The sequence below is a fragment of the Orbicella faveolata genome, unplaced genomic scaffold (assembly GCF_042242905.1).
Source record: "Orbicella faveolata isolate gen_17 unplaced genomic scaffold, um_ofav_v1 contig_25, whole genome shotgun sequence".
Classification (NCBI taxonomy): domain Eukaryota; kingdom Metazoa; phylum Cnidaria; class Anthozoa; order Scleractinia; family Merulinidae; genus Orbicella; species Orbicella faveolata.
In genome coordinates this window covers 25083216-25102992 of record NW_028301553.1, presented here as the reverse complement: position 1 = coordinate 25102992, position 19777 = coordinate 25083216, and the positions used below count along the sequence as shown (strand labels likewise).

The 19777-nt window shown below is 39.7% G+C and overlaps 1 protein-coding gene and 1 long non-coding RNA gene across 2 annotated transcripts in view; both read right to left on the bottom strand.

The window, feature by feature from the left end:
• Positions 1–19777, bottom strand: part of LOC110067835 (uncharacterized) — a 71415-nt gene that overhangs the window by 9599 nt on the left and 42039 nt on the right. Inside the window, exons 25-43 of the mRNA XM_089294150.1 lie at positions 19514–19633; positions 18675–18833; positions 17950–18102; positions 16969–17127; positions 16316–16450; positions 15054–15170; positions 13813–13942; positions 12188–12372; positions 11041–11147; positions 10381–10488; positions 9289–9373; positions 8100–8197; positions 7371–7548; positions 6872–6966; positions 4097–4274; positions 3469–3575; positions 2820–3122; positions 1700–1984; positions 815–1111 (exon numbers count right to left, since the gene is read on the bottom strand). Coding sequence (XP_089150276.1) covers positions 815–1111; positions 1700–1984; positions 2820–3122; positions 3469–3575; positions 4097–4274; positions 6872–6966; positions 7371–7548; positions 8100–8197; positions 9289–9373; positions 10381–10488; positions 11041–11147; positions 12188–12372; positions 13813–13942; positions 15054–15170; positions 16316–16450; positions 16969–17127; positions 17950–18102; positions 18675–18833; positions 19514–19633 — 2999 coding nt within the window. The remainder of the gene's footprint in view (positions 1–814; positions 1112–1699; positions 1985–2819; positions 3123–3468; positions 3576–4096; positions 4275–6871; positions 6967–7370; positions 7549–8099; positions 8198–9288; positions 9374–10380; positions 10489–11040; positions 11148–12187; positions 12373–13812; positions 13943–15053; positions 15171–16315; positions 16451–16968; positions 17128–17949; positions 18103–18674; positions 18834–19513; positions 19634–19777) is intronic.
• LOC149109634 (uncharacterized) lies at positions 13404–13809 on the bottom strand. Its single transcript, XR_016208599.1, has 2 exons — positions 13769–13809; positions 13404–13464 (listed from the first exon to the last, which is right to left on the bottom strand). It is a non-coding gene; the product is annotated as an uncharacterized LOC149109634 (long non-coding RNA).

The window sequence follows — 19777 nt, the reverse complement described above, 5'->3', positions numbered from 1 at the left end:
GCAAATCGAAAAACAACGTTATCAGTTTTGGTGCAAAAACGGTGGTAAAATGGTCCACTATGCCTATGATTGATCAAGGTCCATTTCTAGGCTTCGCGCGTAATTAACATCCAACTTTTCACGGCAGGCCACAAAGAACATGCAACGCAAAAGGTAGCCAGAGCCGAGAAAATAAGAAAGGAAAGGGGCAACAAACGAAATTGAGAACGGGTAATGGCAAAAAAAAAAAAAACAAGTTCCAAATTTTGGCTTATGCGCATGCCCTGCATTGAAATATTGCTCAATTTTGTACGTAATCCTCGAAAAATCTCTCCTTTTGGTAAAAAAAAGCTTTCTTAGCAAAACTTAGGCTTATTTAGCGTCATGGCAGCCAAATAACCTGACTAAACGGTTAAAAGCGGTACTTTTTGGCGAAAATTTGTTATTCAAAGGGTTAACGATAACAACAGAGACAATCGAGGGTATCTGTCGAAGGCCTATGGGCTGATAGTTGCCCTTGGAAATTTTACGTTTAAAAAAAAATACCCATAAGCCCTTAAAGAATACTCGTTTTTAAGAACGTACAATTTCCGCCTGCAACTATCAGGCCATAGGCCCTCCACAGAAACGATCTAATCACTAGAGGAGATTTAGTTCGAATTCTAAGAAAACAATTACATTAGTCGCTCCCGATTGCTATGAGGAGAAACCCCTTTGAAATCTCAAGCTCATATTCCAATTGTTAAATAGACGCAGGCATTTTAGAATGCAATTTCTCACAAGGTGTTTTCTAAATCGCCCATGGAGCACGGATTTAAGAGACGTATATACTCACCACGTCTAACCCGGACGGAATAGACCAACGATACCAGTACAAGTAAACTTGCAGTCTATATCTTCCAGTTGCGTGGCCAGTAAAATAGCCCACTTGAAGATCAAGAGGTGGCACATTAACTTGAACACTCGACTCTTTTCCCTCTCCATTAGCTGTTACAGCTCGAACGTAAAACGTGTAGGTGTCTCCAGCGAAAAGAGGTGTCTTAAACTGAGTCTGACCTCCAGTGACATTTGTGCTATTGAGTATGTAACAGTACCTGTACTTTGTGGTGTCACACCAAGAAATTAAATAACGCTGCAACCAAACAGATAGGAGTTCCCAGTCAGCACTAAAAGCCCAAGAGAGATAAAGCAATACTTACCACACATTATGTCAAGTCATGTTATTTTCTATTTATCCAATAAACACCTTAGAGCTCTCATGAACTCGTTCTCAAGTGTCTGTGTATTGAGAATTGAGAATCGAGAATTGAGAATTTCGTGTGCTGGTTTTTGATGAAAAAGAAAAATCCCAGACAACCCGTTTGTGAACAATAGCTTTCACATAAGACTGTCTGTTCACCGTCGGCTGACTGAACGTGAAAATGAAATGCATTACCTTCAAACAATTCACACTGACTAAAATAAGGAGGTATTTTCTTTTAGTATATATCTTTTTTTAACACAAATCAAGTCATTGTATATTAGCCCAAATTCTCCTGCAATAGAGAAACATTCAGGGCTGAAAAAAATGCACGATAATCAGCCCTTGTCCTGCTCTCCGGACTGGACGAAGATCTGATGAATAACAATTATATATTAACAAGAATTAACAGCTTGCACTGAGGACAAAAACGATAAAAACATAAACGTTTCTAGCCAAGGAATAAATGGCACGTGATACCTTAATGTCTTTGGCTTCCACATCACTGGGTTGATCCCACTGAAGCGTCAAGGTGTGATTTTCAAAGTTCTGTTTCAGTTTTTGAACTTGGCCGAAATAGCGACTTATTGTGGCTGTTGTGGTGGATATCTCTCCAGGACCAAAGATGGTATTTGCGTAAACATTGAAGCTATAGGTTTGGTCCCGCTCCAGGTTAGGTACGTGGGTTGTCGTGTCCTTCAATGACACTTTTGAATCAGACCTCTGAGAGTAGCAGCCAGGACATGTCCAAGAGATGTTGTAATTCTGGAGCGTGGTAAAAAAATAGAAATAATAAAAATATTCAGCAACAACAAGATAACGGACGACAAAGTAATAAAATATAACTGGGTCATTACTGAAGTGTGCATAACTGTATGTTACAAGTACTGATACATGACTTCGTCTAGTGTCACTGTGCGATCGTGTGGGTGAAGGGGGCTGGTTCATTAGCTTAGAACAAACGCCGGTCAACAGATGTCAACAGCTACCGGTACCTTACAAACGACAAATTCATGGCATAAAATGTGATCAACAATAGTTACTACAACTGACCAATGGCAGTTGGCAAACTTTACCCGAAACTGACAGCACATATCATCACGGCTTAACCGACCAATCAGTTTCAACGGACAAGATCGACTGACAAATACTTTTCACTTGACTCTGAATATGGCCTCCGCTCACGTTGTCGAAACGTCCACCAATAAAAGTTCTATTCAGAACTACCCTTACCCAGGGGGTCGGATAGCAGCTCTTGTAAGGTATCACATGAATGGCTTGATACCCCTTGAGAGGACAGTAGAACAAATAACAGAAACAATGCTCCTAGCCCCAAACAATAACAGCTGCTAACAAGCAAAAGAATTACAAGCTTGTGAGAGCTGCTAAACTTCTGTCATCCAGACGATCGCACTAGTCAAACTACTGATACTCTTGGTTCAAACCATTTACTTTGTCACTGATGCATGTTAACTACCATCTGACAGAATGTCATAGCCTTATACAATTTATATGTACCTTATGACACGGTACAAGTAAGTACATAAAAATTACACTTTCGTCTCAATGCCAAGAAGAATGCTACATGCACAGTATTTACCTTGAGACCTCTGTTCAAATTAATTGTCCGTGGCGCAGACCAAGACAGTATGACAGTGTTGTCTTGAATTGTTTTCTGCAAGGGCCCAACAGAAGCTGAGAAAGGACCGGTCATTTTCACGATGGTAACACCCCTACCAAGCTGGTCACCTTTGTAAAATCTTGTCTTTACGACAAAAGAATAGCTGGTACTAAAATAGAGGTGGTTGAAGGTGTAGGCAGTTTCCTTGCCGACAGTGTCTGCCTTGACCTTTGTTGTAAGTCCCGACATCGGATTTTTGAAAGACTCCTCAATCGTATAGTTCTGAAAAATATAAGAAAAGTATGCACCTTCAAATTTAGTGGTAGCAGACTATGGGCTCATCCACAAATTTATCAGGTTAGAACTAGCTTGAAAAGGATAATAAAAAATACCTGATGAAAATACTATTCAATACACAACATTTGGGGCCAGTAAAGTTCGAAGGCTTTCCGCATGATTCAATGGACACGGTCATTCACGGGCTTAAACGTACGGTAGATCTACCAAGAACAGCACAATACTTAGTACCACCAGAGAGTTTAAAGTCTGAAGTTTCAAGCACATTTTAAAATGTTCATTGACTTTGTAACGCATGCCAATATCGGACAGGAATCTGAGTAGTACATACTTTGATGGCATCTGAAGATACGCCCGCTGGTTTTTCCCAAGTTAGGACAATAGTACTGAAATCGGTAACAACAGCCTTCAGACTATGTACAGGCTCATCTTCCGCATCTAGCACAAGAAACAACACATTAATGAGATAACTGGTACTTATGACCACACTTGTAATTTGCAAAGATACATACTATGTTGTAAGACGGAATACATCTGTATCAGAAAACTGACGGAAGCATCCTCAATAAGCTATTTTACGATAACTGCAAAAATTCTCCCGCGCTCCTTGGCTTATTTTTATTGTCAATTAGCGGACAGACTCATAAATTTATAATTTATACCATGCGTCAACGAGCGAGAGCGGACAATTTGACAATTTGTTATCGGCTATCGCCTCGTGGATCTACAGCTACTATGACAATGTTATGACGAAATCATGATCAATAACAGGACAGACGCATGAAAAACTGATGTCAATTTGTTAATTCACATTGGTTGTCTCGTGTTTATTGTAGTCAGAACCAATAAAAGCAACAATAACGGGATCATGATTCTAAAGATCAAAATCAAATTTGGCAAAGTGACTCAAATTTCCCTACACGCACTAATTTCGCCACTACATAATGAAATCTACAAACCAAATAATGTCTTGGAATTGACTGGATCACTGTGCTTCCCCGTCAAACCCACGGACACCTCAAACACATAAACAATGTCCTGTTGCAAGTTGCCCACCGCAAAACTCATCGCTGAAGTATGACCCACTGGCCGAAGATTGACTCCACTTGTCAAGGGCCCATAGTAGATGTAGTAAGTCTGAATAGGGTAGAAAAGGTTGTCAACTGTTACTTAATTACACTTGAAATAATTACATGATTTGTACAAACTTCAGTCCTTCTTCCCCAAGGACTATTCAGTGCTTTTTCAAGGACATTTCAGCAACATTCAAGGACTCGTTCCCCTTCGAATCAGCTGTTAAAGTTTGTTTCGGCCGGTGACACAAAATACAGAATACTTAAGAGCCTGCTGAGGACAGAAATACTTCATATAATGATCACTCAATTCCTGTATCATCAAAATCAATCTTTTGCGACTTGAATCGTTTTTCTCAACCTACAGTTTGCGTCAATATTGCCCTGTTTTATGGTGTAGTCTGAGGTCTTCTGGGACTTGTCAACAAATTTAAAGGACTGCTGGTAAAATTGGAAAACCTAAATTTTTCATTTTTAAGAACTCTTTAAGGATATAACAATTTTTCAAGGACCGTTCAAGGTCTGTGCGAGCCATGTATAAATCTGAAGACAATTTAATGGCAGATAAATTTAAAAGAACCAGGCCCAAGAAACGGATCTAAGAGGAAACATCACCTTTAAGTTTGCAAGGTTAAAAAAACTAACTGTTCTCCAAGATTATAACACCTTCACCCTTTCTAAACAATCTTATTAAACAAATCTGCATGATAAAATTTGAGTAAAAGAAAAGGAAACATTAAATAACCATAAATTGTAAATATGACATCGACAAATGCACTTGAGAGTAAGTGTTTTAGTGAAACCTCTTTTGGAAATGTTTAAGTCTTCGATTCTTGTGGTAATTGTTCCCACGTTTCGGGAATAAACCTTTCATTGGTTAAAATGCATTGTGCCCAGTTTATGTTAACAGTGAAGTAGACTTGTATCACGCCATACTAAAACAATCAAAGCATTTTATAGCTCTCTCTGTTCGACATGTCACATTCAGTTCACCTTTCTCAAGGGAAAAACTTTCAAGGAGTCAATGAAACTGGTAGTATTAGTATAAGTACTATTATCTTGCAGCTAGGCCATGGGAGAAAAAGAAAACGCCGTACATCTTGCTCTGAAAACGTCATGGAACACATCAGTTGATCTCAACAAACTTTTAAACAACTTTTTGACATCGTTCTGGCGGCCTTCTGATGGCTTCCATTAAAACTAGAAAATCAAATTGCAAAATCTGCGGGGATGCAGAGATGTCAATTGCCAGCGCCGCAATTAAATGTGGAGCATAAAAACTCCTTCCCCACCTCGCGCATTTTGATTGACCATTTGAAACAAAAGCCTTAAGGAGTTTCTACCAACGCCTATAGGTCATATAATTATCAAAAGTTAAGGTAGCTCCCTATAGTTTTACGATCGCACGCGCGCCGGCTTAGGACGAAAGCTCAAGTAATCTGCGCGCGCTCAAAGGAAAGCGTCAGTGTTTTTCAATATTTTATGACGTCAACATGAGCACAAAAAGCAAACTGACAGAGAATTTTCTCGCGTTTCCTTCGGTAAATTCCGTAAAATTTGGCAAACGGGTAATAAATACTTTACTTTAGTTGGAGCTCGTTTTTCAGGGAAATCTATCTGACCAGTTTTTTCGCGGACATAAATTTGCAAAAATCTAAAAAAACTGCCTTTACAAACCCTACTTTTTTTGTGTTTAAAATTCGTGTCTCGCCGGGTTTAATGTACGGTAAAAACTTGGAAGATTTTACCGCAGGAAATTCAAGAAAATCGCAAATAAAGCCATAAAAACGGTAAACAACGCATTTGTTTGGGCATTCATAATTCAAGATTAAAAGCCAAGATTTAACAGAGTGATAGTAAATCAATATATCATCATTGCTTATTACATTTAGTAAGTTTGAGAGGACTGGGTGTTAAAACAAATGCAAAAACAGCTTTCAAAACATAACACTAGCGCGCGGAGGGCAATAAATCATTACCCTATTGAGCCACCTTAGGCCCGGTTCATACGTCGCATTTCTGCCGTGTCGAATTCAATTCAATTAAGTGCGGCAGAAATGCGACTGTCGATTCATACGTCGCACTTGTGTCGAATTTAATTCAGAATTAATACTGTCGGGTATGTCGGTCAGCGGAAAAAGTTTTTAACGCAGAGTATTCAATATGGCGGACGGAGATACTGAGGGACGAAGGACTTTAATTTTGCGAAAAGTTGTCCGCCAATGGAACGAGGAGGTGAAGGCTGACAGTGCAGCAGTTTGTTTTACAATATTTTAAGGTTGCATTGGGTCGAGAATAGCCAAGTTTCTTCTTTCTCTTCGACGGGACCAAATTTACGCATGCTCAAACATTAACATAATGTATGAATTAGATTCGACACGGCAGAAATTCGACGTTTGAATCGGTGTCGCATTTCTGTCGGATAATGCGACAAGACCAGTCGAACGTGCGGCAGAAATGCGGCAGCCGATTCAGACGTCGAATTTCTGTCGAATTTAATTCGTTGAATTGAATTCGACACGGCAGAAATGCGACGCATGAACCGGGCCTTAATCAAAACTTTGTCAGGCGGCAACAGCATGACGCACTGCAATACAAACTGTGCAATTTGTGTTACCGCCTGAAATCAACCCTGCTTACATGAAGATGGTTGCAACTTACCAAATCGCCGTGCGGTTTATCTTTTGGTGGCTGCCAAGTTATCTCTATGGCTGTGTAGTTATGTGGCGTCGCCTTTACATTTTGAGGAGCCGTTTCTGTTAAAACAACCAAACAACAGCAGTGCTTCAAGGTAAATGAAAGTAAGTCACAAAATAAATTTAACATTGACTTTGTCGCGTACGCTTCCACCCCTTTGTAGAACAATCTTTCGCGAAAGAACCGTACACGAAGCCAGATATTATTTATCCATGCAAGATCCTGGCTAACAATCAGACAAAGTAACGACCACTTCTCTGATCAGGCCTTGCTTACTACTGAGCTAAACCACGCTTTGCATGTGACTGAGACCGCTCACTTGTGACAGTTACTCAAACTTCATGGATCTCTGCAGAGCTCTGTGGATTTTCGGTGATAACTGTGAGGTTTGGGGGAGGGGCGGTAGCATGTGAATAGAGACAGCTGTTTACCATAACCTAACCCAAGCAACAGAACAGCTCACCTCCAGCAGTCGTCACTTCAGTAACAGCACTTGGTCCTTCACCTGCTTGATTGTACGGTTTCACTGTGAACGAGTATGTAGTTGCCGACAGCAATGAAGTGACAGTGTAATTATGTTTATCAGTGGTAACAAGGAGTACCGGGCCACTGCTTGTTAGTAATTCATACACTTTGTAGCCCTACATCGAAATACACAAAAACAACAAACCAACAATTGCTTATTAAGCCTAAACGAAGACATGCTCTTTGTGAGCTTAGTTCACCACGTGCTATTGTACTTATTCGTGGAACACTTTGAAAAGCAATCACCAAAACGTATTAATGAGCCGTTCATCTTAGCTTAGCGGTCCATATTGCAAAATTCGGATCACTCCGGAACCAATCAGAGATCTCCTTTTCAATTTCGATGAGTTTGCCATAACATAATTACATAAACTGGTATTAAGGTTCAGTCCACACCACAGTCCGCTAACCGTAAACGCGCGCAAAATAGCCAAGCATTTACTAATGTTCCCAGGTCGCTTTCGTGAAAGTAATGTAAGTAGAATCTTAAGTCGCGCAATGTTTTTAAAAGAGCCATTCATCAAAACTAATTCGTGGGTAGTCCATACATCTCAGCGGTCCATTATGTAAAATTCGGACCGCCGATGGAATCAATCAGAATTTTCCTTTTCATCTTGGATCAACTTGTCATCGAATAATTTTTTTATGGCATCATGACAGTAATTACCTGCACAGGCTGTGCAGTGCCATGCGAGATAGGAGCTCCCCATGTGAGTACCACTGTTGTAAGATTTACAACTGTATGTTTCAGATTTGACACTGGGTCTGAAATACAAAGTACAGCATAAATTAAAACACACATTCAAGAACAGGATACACTTGACCTTCGAGACAAAAGTATACGTCACTACCGGTGCTCATAGCTTATGCCTTGTTTCCACAAGAGAGTTTAACAAGGGCTTTCTTTATTAACCTGACTGGGATCGTAGGACTATCTGTTTTTAACACAGTAGACCACAGAAAATTGAGGCAAACTTTGTTGAAAACCAAGAAGCTACGAATTGTTAAATAAGAGAATTCAATAAGAGGTGACATGTTCCTCTTTAGGGACAAGTTGACGTGCGGAGAGATTTTGCCTTGGGGTACTCTCCGGTGAGAATTGACTTTACGAGAGAAACAGCTTAATTGTTGTGCCGAAAATTTTCCGAACAACGGCGATGATTTTGGCTCAGCTTCGGACAAGGTTCCTCAGGGCTACCAAGAGCAAAAGGTTATTCATCTGGCTATTCATTTGTACTTAATATGAGATGTTGAGCCGGAACAATGGACCATTTCTTCATACAAAAACAATGGTAACGTGTTTTTAGGTCTGAAGTTCAGCCCATCAGCTTGTTTTGACAACTTTTTTTTCCAACGAACAACAGCTTTCGAGACGTCACGGCAAGTGAATAAACACCGTCTTTAATTTGTATGGCCTTAATGTTTCATAATTCTTTAAAACTGAATTGCCATCTTAATAGGCTTGTGAGAATGCATACGAAAACTGTGGTTGCTTCAATCTGTGGTTGCTTCAATGTTAAACCTGGTTTTCAATATATCATCACAATACAATTCAATACATCAAGCACAAGCATAAGCATAACGCTAATGAAGACAACCACAACACAAGCATCAGCACGTAAGCATGCGCAGAATGGATAATTGCCTTATACTCGGCTCCAAACCTCTCCGAAACAGTAAAGCAAGATGGCGGACTTAGGCTAATGCTTACAGCAGCGCGTTCTTTCTTGACATAAGCATAAGCACAAGAAAAACAACAACAAAAAAATTTAATGTGCCATGACCAATCGGGTAATTAGGCAATAACGTGCATACATGTACTACTAGACATAACTACAAATTAAATTCAACCTTACCTGTTGGCTTTTGTATGGTTATTGGAATATACACACGATAAACTTCAGACAATGTGCCATTTCCATCTGCATTGCTTGCTCGTACCTGGAAAGAACAACCACATTTTAATGTCAAAAAAAAAAAAAAAAAAAAAAAAAAAAATTTAAAGCCGTAAGCATTCTCCAACTATTTCAAACACTTAAACGTACGGCTCAGCATGTTTGGACTTAGCAACTTCTAAGATCACAACCTTGGGTTGTAAGGGGTCTGTAATTTGAATGACTAAATTCTGTCCCCATCCAGTAAGAAACATCCTTCACAAAGTTGGGTTCAAACATGTCATAGAAAGAGCTCGGCAATATCTGACGTAAATAGACTTCAGTTCAAGAGAATGGCGAGGAAGCGTGATTAATTTTAGCTATTTTATTTTAACGTATTTCGTTTCTTTAAAATTTGGTTCAGAGTTAGAAAATACTTGTGTACAATTGAAAGTCATGTGCCATTCCTCCAGACTCCCCCGGGAGGGTGGGGCCTTAAAATACACACACCACTCTCCTACAAGAACGTAGTGAAGAATTGCAATATATTGGACACTTAAGAAGTCCTATTTCCGGCCTATCTACTTAGCTGTACAACAAAACAGCAGTTCGAAAAGATCGTCAGCAAGCCTGCATATATACATACATTACATACATTACTTTATTTACCTTCGGATTTCAGAGTAGCTTATGCAGCTAATATCTCCGAGCATTTAACCATCAGACGAGAGATAGACCACCACACCGGGAACTATGTCCCCTACTCTTTTCGATCAGTGTGTGGGTTCTTTTACGTCACACAGAATTAATTATGAAGAGTTGTGAGACAGGGCCTACGGTTTATCGTCCTTTTCCAAGAAGACTAGAAAGTCCAATCATTTGCAGATGTCATTACAAAGGCAGCACTTTCTCCTCAATTATTTAAAGACCCTGAGTGTTGGTCCGGCCAGGCTTTGAACCCGCGACCTCCCGCACGCTAATCCGGTGCTCTACCACTGAGCTAACCGGTAACCGGTTACCGTGTTATTGTAGAGTTTGAAATACACATTACATCCTTTTCATCCCTGTCCTAACCTGGATCATGTATGTCTCTCCTCCCGTAAGTCTTCCTGTCTGATATGATTGAACGTTTCCAGCTACATCAACCTTGTAGTGCGCATCTGCGACTTGCTTGTAATAGACCTGCCAAAAAGGAAGAAACAACAACAACAAAAACATTTTCACTACGTGATTGATATCTGTCTGCCACAAAATGAGCGCAACAGCACTTCCCGTAGGCCTCACGGAATTTGGAAAGTTGAGCTGAGTTCAACTTCGCAGGGCAAGCCGGCGGTTGTCGGCGATTATTGGCGATGAAAATATTTTATGTGAACATCATCTGCGGATGCAACGTACTCCAGTAAGACGATTCGATCCATACTTACAGGTGAAATGGTTGAAAATTGCGCCCATTCGATTTGGATTTCGCGCAAATTTGAGTATGTCGGCGATCCATCGCAGATGACCACCACAACAGACTCTGAAACTAACATTCAATTTAGGATCTTCCTATAGGGTATGCGTTTTTGGCGGCTTGGGTCGTCGTTTCTAATTGGGTATTATACCTGCCTGATTTTGATCCCAATTTATACAGTATTGAGGCCTAACACGCACTTTAGTTCACTTACTTTCTGAAATACATGTAAAAGTCCTCAATATCACTAAAAAAACAGAAGAATGTGATAGTAGGCTTACTATATAATTGGTGATCAAGTTGCAGTAGGTTGCTGGAGTATCCCAAGTTATTCGTAATGTATTGCCACGTCTCAGCAGAGCTTGAACATTTTGCGGAGCAGTTGTTGCTACAAAAGACAGAAATAGTTACAACTTAGTAAATGGTTTGAACCCAGGAGTATCAGTAGTTCGTATAGCGTGATCGTCCGGGTGAGTGTAGTTCTGAAAAGAACTGTTGTTGGTGACTGACGTTTCGACAACCTGAGCGGAAGTCATCTTCAGAGTGAAGTGAATAGTGTTTGTCAGTCGATGATGTTATAAGTATGGTTCGTTGAACGTGATTGGTCAGTATAGCCATGATGGTATTGGCTGAAAGACTCGTGTAAAGTTTGTCATCAGTCATTGGTGGGTTTCGATCCGTCTATTGTTAGTCAAATAGGTCGGTTTTTGGTCCGTGTACTGACTCTGGAAAGCTGGTACACTAACCTAGAACAAACGCCTCTTAACAGATGTCAACAACTACCGGCGCCTTACAAACGACTTATCCATGACGGAAACGAAACCAACAAACGGACTTCTAACAGACCGACTTAACAATACACGAATCCTTCACTCCCATCAACTCTGTTGACAGTCCAGTATGTCTTCGTCCATTAACATGCAAAAAAAAAAAAAAAAAAAAAAGAACTTAGGCAGTATCCAGCCATCTTGACCTCACGCTTGGTCGGTAACCCATATTTATCACCACTTCAGTAAAAAATTGTGAACAAAAGTTATTTTAAAGGAGCTATATCACGGTTTGCGCATCTTTAAAGGTTTACTCTAACTTTTCAAGTTTGTCGATTGTAATCCGTGTTAATCTTCTCCATCCTTATGCATACTTGCTCCTTTATGGTTTATTATTACCTCTGTGGTATTTTCCTATAATAGTAAACTATTATTTTCAGGTTTCCTTCAAGTTTAAGTCAATTTTCCACGAGGCCAAAATAACTCAAAATGCCGGGGGCGTGACTGAGTTCCCATAAGTAACTGTAAAACACATCAGTATTGTGCTGCTTCATCCTTCCCTGGTAGAACACCACTCAACGGCTGACAAATGGCAGTACTCGCTGGCAGTGCTCCCTAAAGAGGGAGCTAGTCGATTTGATTACCTATGCTTGCTACTTACCGGCTGTGTGAGTTTTTACTTTCATGGTAGCCGAGAAGGGCCCTGGTGATTGTCCCTGTACAAGGACTTGGACCTTGAATTCGTATTCTGAGCATGACTGAAGAGAGGAAATGGTTTTATAATTGAACTGCACGTCTTCCTGTTGCCATTCCTCAGACCAAGGCACAGAGTGCAGAGTAACAGCGCTACAAAGTAAAACATACAATAAGAGATTATAAACAGTACATAGTCAATATTTTGTCAGACAAGTCAAGATGCCAAAGTGCAAAACCTAAGTTTCCATTATTCAGTAACAATAAGTATGATGACTTGTGCCACTCCGGGATTGGATGATATTTTAGGATTACAGGTTGCCCCTCCTCCAGTGCTTTACTCCTGCAAAACCTTATAATAACAATAACGATAACGGTAACAATAATAACGATAACAATAACGATAACGGTAACGTAACGATAGGATTACAGGCTGCCCCTCCTCCAGTCCTTTACTCCTGCAAAACCTTATAATAACAATAACGATAACGGTAACAATAATAACGATAACGATAACGATAACGGTAACGTAACGATAGGATTACAGGTTGCCCCTCCTCCAGTCCTTTACTCCTGCAAAACCTTATAATAACAATAACGATAACGATAACAATAATAACGATAACGATAACGATAACGGTAACGTAACAATAGGATTACAAGTTGCCCCTCCTTCAGCCCTTTACTCCTGCAAAACCTTATAATAACAATAACGATAACGATAACAATAATAACGATAACGATAACGGTAACGTAACGATAGGATTACAGGTTGCCCCTCCTTCAGCCCTTTACTCCTGCAAAACCTTATAATAACAATAACGATAACGATAACAATAATAACGGTGACGGTAACGTAACGATAACGATAACAATAATTGGAACTATTTATACAGGGTAAGCTCAAAGTAACTACAAAGGTCAAATACACGAGGTCCCTTGAAGCCAAGCACGGTTTGAAATAATCATCGCGGGTGTTTAATCGAGAAAATACGGTATGTTCATTGATACATAATTTGTTTTATTGGTCGTTTCTATTGGCTCTGAAAAGCCCCAATGAGACTTGATAACTTTTCAACAAATCTTCGTCCAAGGTCAATGGTATTAAATCAGCCTTGTCAATAAAATCACAATTTTTCCTGACTCAAAATAAAATTCCCTGACTTTTCCCTGACCTTGAAGAATTTCTTTTATGACTGACCATTTCCTGACCTGGGGCAACCTTGCACCTGTTCTTTACTAAGCCTCAGTGGCCTGACAAAAGGCTGGGACGACAAGAGAAGGGGTGGGAAAAGTTATGACAGAACTGACAATCATTCCATCAATCAGGTACTCTAGGCCATTTCCGAGTTGTCTTTTGCCTCAGAGTCAAAACGAATTCTCATGCAAAATCTTTCATATGAAAATGTGTTTGAGTTGCATGAAAATGAACCTGTTGGTGGAACGCATTTTCGTGAATGGTTTCGAAGGAAGACTGGTTTTGACACTGAGGACGAAAGACAATTCGGAAATGGCCTGTTACAAGTATAGACCACTGTGCTTCTTGCACCTCAGATATAAAACCGCAATTAAACTGTTGACTTGTCAAGTTACCGGTAAGAGATCCTGTAACCAACAAAGATCATGCCAGGAGGTTGATACGGCAAAGGATCCCAACGAACGTTAACTTCAGTTCCAGAAGAAAGAGCTGTCGCCTGAACATTTGTCAATTGTAAACTAATGTCTATCAAAAAAGGCAAGCAAAAATAAAAATCAAAAGCAACAACAAAACAGAAAAAGGATATTTTACAAGGAGCAAGGATATCAAGGATTCAACACCAATATTTATCATTAATATTTACATCATTTTAAATTTTAAAAACATATTTTTAAGAAACTGTAGCATATTCTGGACAGGGGTTATAATGATTATTATACATTGTAGTCACCATCTGTCTTCTCATTGGCTAAAAACCTACAGTTAATTCTACAGATTATTCACTAATCTGCTAGCAGATTAGTAAATAATCCGTAAGTTGCGCGCGCAATGCATGATTTCTAAGAGCAATGTCAAGTTCACGTACGAACAGGGCTTGTCGAAAATAAACTGTGTTCGGTGCGATAACGCGTTTGTCGTTATTTTCTTTAAAACGATGTATAATAAAACAATTATGAGATTCGGTTTTTGTGATATCCGAAATAATCAAGGTCTCGGTTAGTGTTATCAGCCTTAGCCTTCGCCTTCGGCTGATAACACTTACCTCGAGCTTGATTATTCCGGATATCACAAAAACCTCATCCAATAATTGTTTACTATCAGTTGAGTAAGGCACCACGGAAGTTTGGTGACGAAATTAAGCCTAAAAATTACGGTGTTGTCACGGGCAAATTACCTAGTTTCCATTGGTAACAATATCAACAACCGTACGTCGCCTGTTGCGTCGCCTACAATTTCGCGCGCTTTGCTGCCTATGAGGTCAAAGGCCGACAAGCTGCCACTGGAAATGGAGCCAGTTGCCCATGACAACCACACGATTTTCACGTTAAAACCTGGTGACCAGACTTTTGTCACGCCTTCCTCGACTGATAATCGTAGTAAATGCAGTCAAATACTAAGTTAATAACAAAGTGGGGTATCCTCGCTGCTTTGAGGTCAGTGGTGTCCGCAGTTTCCCACACCCCAAGGAGACGCCATGCCTACCTTCGCACAAAGCTCCGGTTGTGGCGTTTTGTTTATGTGCAATGAGCTCTAGTGTCCCGGTTTGTCAGTGGTTGGTTCCCATTCATCAACTGCACTTGTTGAATGAAAGAACAAGATGCAAATTATAGCACAGTCTACATCATGGAATACTTACTGCAGTGTTTTTCATCACTGCCATCCTTGCAGTCTTGAATGTGATCACATCTTTGTGATGTTGTCAAGCAAAGGTTGGAATCGCACAAAAAGCCTGGGCAAGCGCTTGGAGTGACACCTGAAGAATAACAATACAATTAAATAATGGTAATGGTAATGGTAATGGTAATGGTAATGGTAATGGTAATGGTAATGGTAATGGTAATGGTAATGGTAATGGTAATGGTAATGGTAATGGTAATGGTAATGGTAATGGTAATGGTAATGGTAATGGTAATGGTAATGGTAATGGTAATGGTAATGGTAATGGTAATGGTAATGGTAAAAGTAATGGTAATGGTAATGGTAATGGTAATGGTAATGGTAATGGTAATGGTAATGGTAATGGTAATGGTAATGGTAATGGTAATGGTAATGGTAATGGTAATGGTAATGGTAATGGTAATGGTAATGGTAATGGTAATGGTAATGGTAATGGTAATGGTAATGATAATGATAATGATAATGATAACAAATTACTTTATGATTTCAAGTGTCAAAGTGTTTGGCGATGTTGTACTAATTTTGGACACTGAAACAAACAAATGAGCAAACAAACAAAGAAACAAACATTGTCCATTGAACAGAAACTTGTTTTAAAATCATAACTGGTGGGAGACTGACCAGTTGGTTTTAATTTGCAAAGTGTAAAATAGTGGAATTTCGAGACCACCAGAGACAAATTCATCTAAAGGCAGAGGGGAGGATATGAACCTACGAGCTCTGGATTACAAATCCAGCAGCCTAACCACTAGGCAAAGCCACCTCGTAAAGATGGATTCCACTCAAAGTTCGAGCAATAAGTGGAAAAATTATTTACTAAAAATCTACTCATAGCAAGGTAACGTTTTGAATGCTATTTGAAATATCTCACTTTAATTCATATCTGTAAGTGACCCCACGTTTAAATTATCGAGCACTCCCGTGAAAGTTAACGCCAAACGTCGTAAAAAATGCTTTAAGTGTGTGTTACTGTGTTCAGAATCGACGTGAAACGTCCGTTTTAATTAAAATATGGACAACTTGAAATTGAATTTTCCATCGCAGGGTCAGCTTAAGAGCTTAAGTTTCAATACGTTCTTCTTCATTGCATTCAAAATGTTACCATACTATGATTGTTTTTTTTTCTTTTGATAACATTATTTCATGTTCAGCAGAAACCATCTCAAGTTTTGTTTTTGTTGTTGTTGTTGTTGTTGTTGTTGTTATTTTTGTCGTGCTTACTTCCACAGCCGCTGGGCTCATCTGAGCCATCGATACACTGCTTGATTCCATCGCACAAGGACTTGAGTGGAACACATCCTCCATATGCACACTGGTACTGACTGCTTGAACAAGTAATGGGTCTCATTGTGGTTTCTTGAAAATAACGAAACAAGGAAAGGCTTAGAAATTAATCATTAAGAAACAACCATGTACAATGGTCTAATCTGCTCCACACATACCCTATTAAACCATCACACTCTTTTTTTTTTTTCTACAAGAATATATTTTATAGGAATATCAAGGCTGAAATCTGCAAACAACAGGAAATTCCAATCGACAATTCAGTCTGCGTGATTTTTCTACAGGGTAAAGTTAAATACAATGTACAAAAACAATTGCAAATGGTTAGCCTGTGAAAATGTAAGTAAGAATTCTTCTAAAAAATAAGAAATTATAAGCTCTCGATTTCTAAGAGAATTCTACAAAAAGCAGAGACTCCCATAAGTTGGTACCCCTTCGCAAGTGGATGCCTCCAACATTATATGCACTCCTAACAATCACAGCAGGTCTACCACTGGATAGCTCCCGGAATTTACTAACAATTCCAATACGAAAACGTTTCAAAACCGACAGCTCTAGTGAGATCCCCAAAAATTTCGACAAGAACATACTTGGGCAGTTTTTTGGCATTTCATCCCAATATCCTGGGCAGTTGGCCACTCCATCACACAACCATTCTCTTTTGATGCATATGGAAGTATTATTGCAATGTATCCATCCTGGTGGGCAGGTAGGAGCTAGCGTAGTGGCTGGCTTAGTTGTGGGAGAGGCTAAAAGGTGAAGAAAGAAAGAAAAAAAAGAAAGAAAACATAGAAGTTCACATCATTAGTTCTTTGAACACGAACATTTTAAAATAGACCAATGCGGGGCACAAATCTAAGGATGGAGTAGCGTACTTTTGGTTTGTATTTTAGTTTTTTTAGGTTTGTAGTGTTTGCAGAGAAATGCAAAGTGCAGAGTGTGTAGGTGTTGAGAGGTCTTCATTAAAGAGGAATATGGAATAATTGTAATACAGTGCATGATATGGAGGAACAAGCAGAGTACAGTACAGAGGTGTTGTAAATGTGCAGTGCACAGAAATTCCGTGCTTTGGTGTGCAACGTAAAAGTAACCAGCTAGAGTGAGTGTAGAAAGTAGATGTTTCTCGACTGTCATGTGCAGAAGCTGTTTATTGTATAAGACGTCCGCTTGATTAATGTGCAATGACGTACAACAGTACAGACATAAGAGTGCCAGGATACAGTGTAATATCAATATAGCTACTCAGCTTTGAATATTACAGTCATTATACAACGCGTTGAACAACAGCTGAAACAAAGCAATGGATCAAAGCAATTAAAATCTCTGACATCTTTATTTTTTACTACATTGTGTGTGCCTTAAATTCCTAATTTAAGGAGAACCTGATATTCCTAAATTCCTAAAATCTACCTTAAAATACAAATTTAAGGTAACTCAAATGACATTTTACAGAAATGTCATTTGAGATGGCTGTAGCTTTTGTGCGAATGGATAGGATATACATACCTTCAGAATATTAAAGTCAGAGAAACCGCTTAAACAAGGAACACTGACAAGGACTTCAAACTCACCACATCCCATCTCGTCACTATTGTCTCTACAGTCATCGCGTCCATTGCATTTGTACCCATTGTTGATGCACCGCCCATTAGCGCAGGCGAACTCCCAGAAGTGGCAAGGCCTAGAGGATGGTGTGGTAGCATTTCTCGTGGCGGGTGTAGTAGCTGAAAAAAAATCAAGCAATTTTAAAGGAGTGAACATTTCAAATGTGCTTAAGGAACACTGTGATTTAGACAAATGCAACCAAAACACAATCCTGGCCAGTAGTTTCCTACATACAAGTGACCTGTGTGCTGAAGTCGCCACATTGAGGGATAAGTTGAAGTTGCACTGTAATCGTATCAGCATTAGCTGTACAGTTTAGCCTGCACTAATAAACACCTCATGTAGGCGGACACTAAGTCTTACTCCTAGGTCTCTTAGATGCAAATGCCAGAGCACGTTTTCTGATCCCAAGGGCATTTGCTTAGTATAGAGGAGTTCCTTTTTGCACTCGAAACTGCAGAAACTACACCTTAGATACTTGACTGTTGAAAGGTTCCTAAAGGAGAGCATACTTTAGAAAACCTGCATTTAATTTTGCCCACCTAGTTTTCAAATTCTAGCTTAAACCCTGTCATGAAGACATTTTCCCATTGACACCACTGCCCAGCTATGAACACTCTCAAGAGGTTTATTGTCACTACACTGACAAGAATGATCAGCATGCTTCCACAACAGCACAGTCAATACATACCACCACAATACCATTCATCTGAGTTGTCTCCACAGTCATTAACACCATCACACACGTCCCATTGGAAAATACAGAAGCTATTGTTGCATTTGTATTCCCAAGATCTGCAGGTAGTAGGGCGGGTCCAGGGTTGGGTGGAAGCAGTTGACTGAGTTGTATCTGGAAAAGAGGGAGTGCAACGATTACGTTTATGTTCTGCATTTGGTCATTTCTTTTTAGTTTCGACCAAACGGGTTTTATTCATTGCTACAATCCCGGACAAAAGAGCTGGGACACTAGGCAAGTTCTCCCCTCCACCTACTTTCAATGTTGATAATCAGGTGATTTTTCCCTTTTTGTTGAAAAAAAGGCGATATTTTCCTACACTGATTAGGGGGGAAGGAGGATACGTGATACAGCTCAAGTGTCCCAACTACTTTTGGCCGGGATTGTAGCTTTATGTGCACCTTCACTGCAGTGCATATTTCTAGTTTGGAATAACATAAAGCAAGGCTGATTACTAAAAAGACAACCTAACGCGACAACGACATGATAGAGTCTGACCTGAAAGCCAAGAATTGCAACCGTGGACAGCTGTTTCGACCTGGTTGGGTCTCGTCAGCACGGTGAAGCAGCAAACAATAGAGCAACCAGCTTGAGGGCCAATTGTCTACTAAATGTACACAGTAATGACCTCAGATGAAACTCAAATCCAAATGTTTGCGAATTGGTCACTGTCACGTGCAAAACGCATGACCGTGAACAATAGGCAAAATCCAGCGGAATATCATGTCATTGTCATGATAAGGAGATTGCGGACAGACACTTGTACGTCACTTGTATGCAGCTCTTGAACTTACAAACACACTGCTGTTCATCAGACAAGTCCCCGCAGTCATTATCGCCATCACAACGCCACGAGCTGGGTATGCAGCGTCCACCTTTACAAGTGAACTGTGATGAGGAGCATGTTCTTGTCACTGGAAATGGTAACATGTAGAAAAATATTATACTACTGGTTATTTCAGAAGACAGAAAAACGAGTAGTTGGAATGTTTAAAATATCATCACAATAATTACACCAACAAATGTGGCAGTTGAAGAAAAAGGTTGTTGAGAACCTT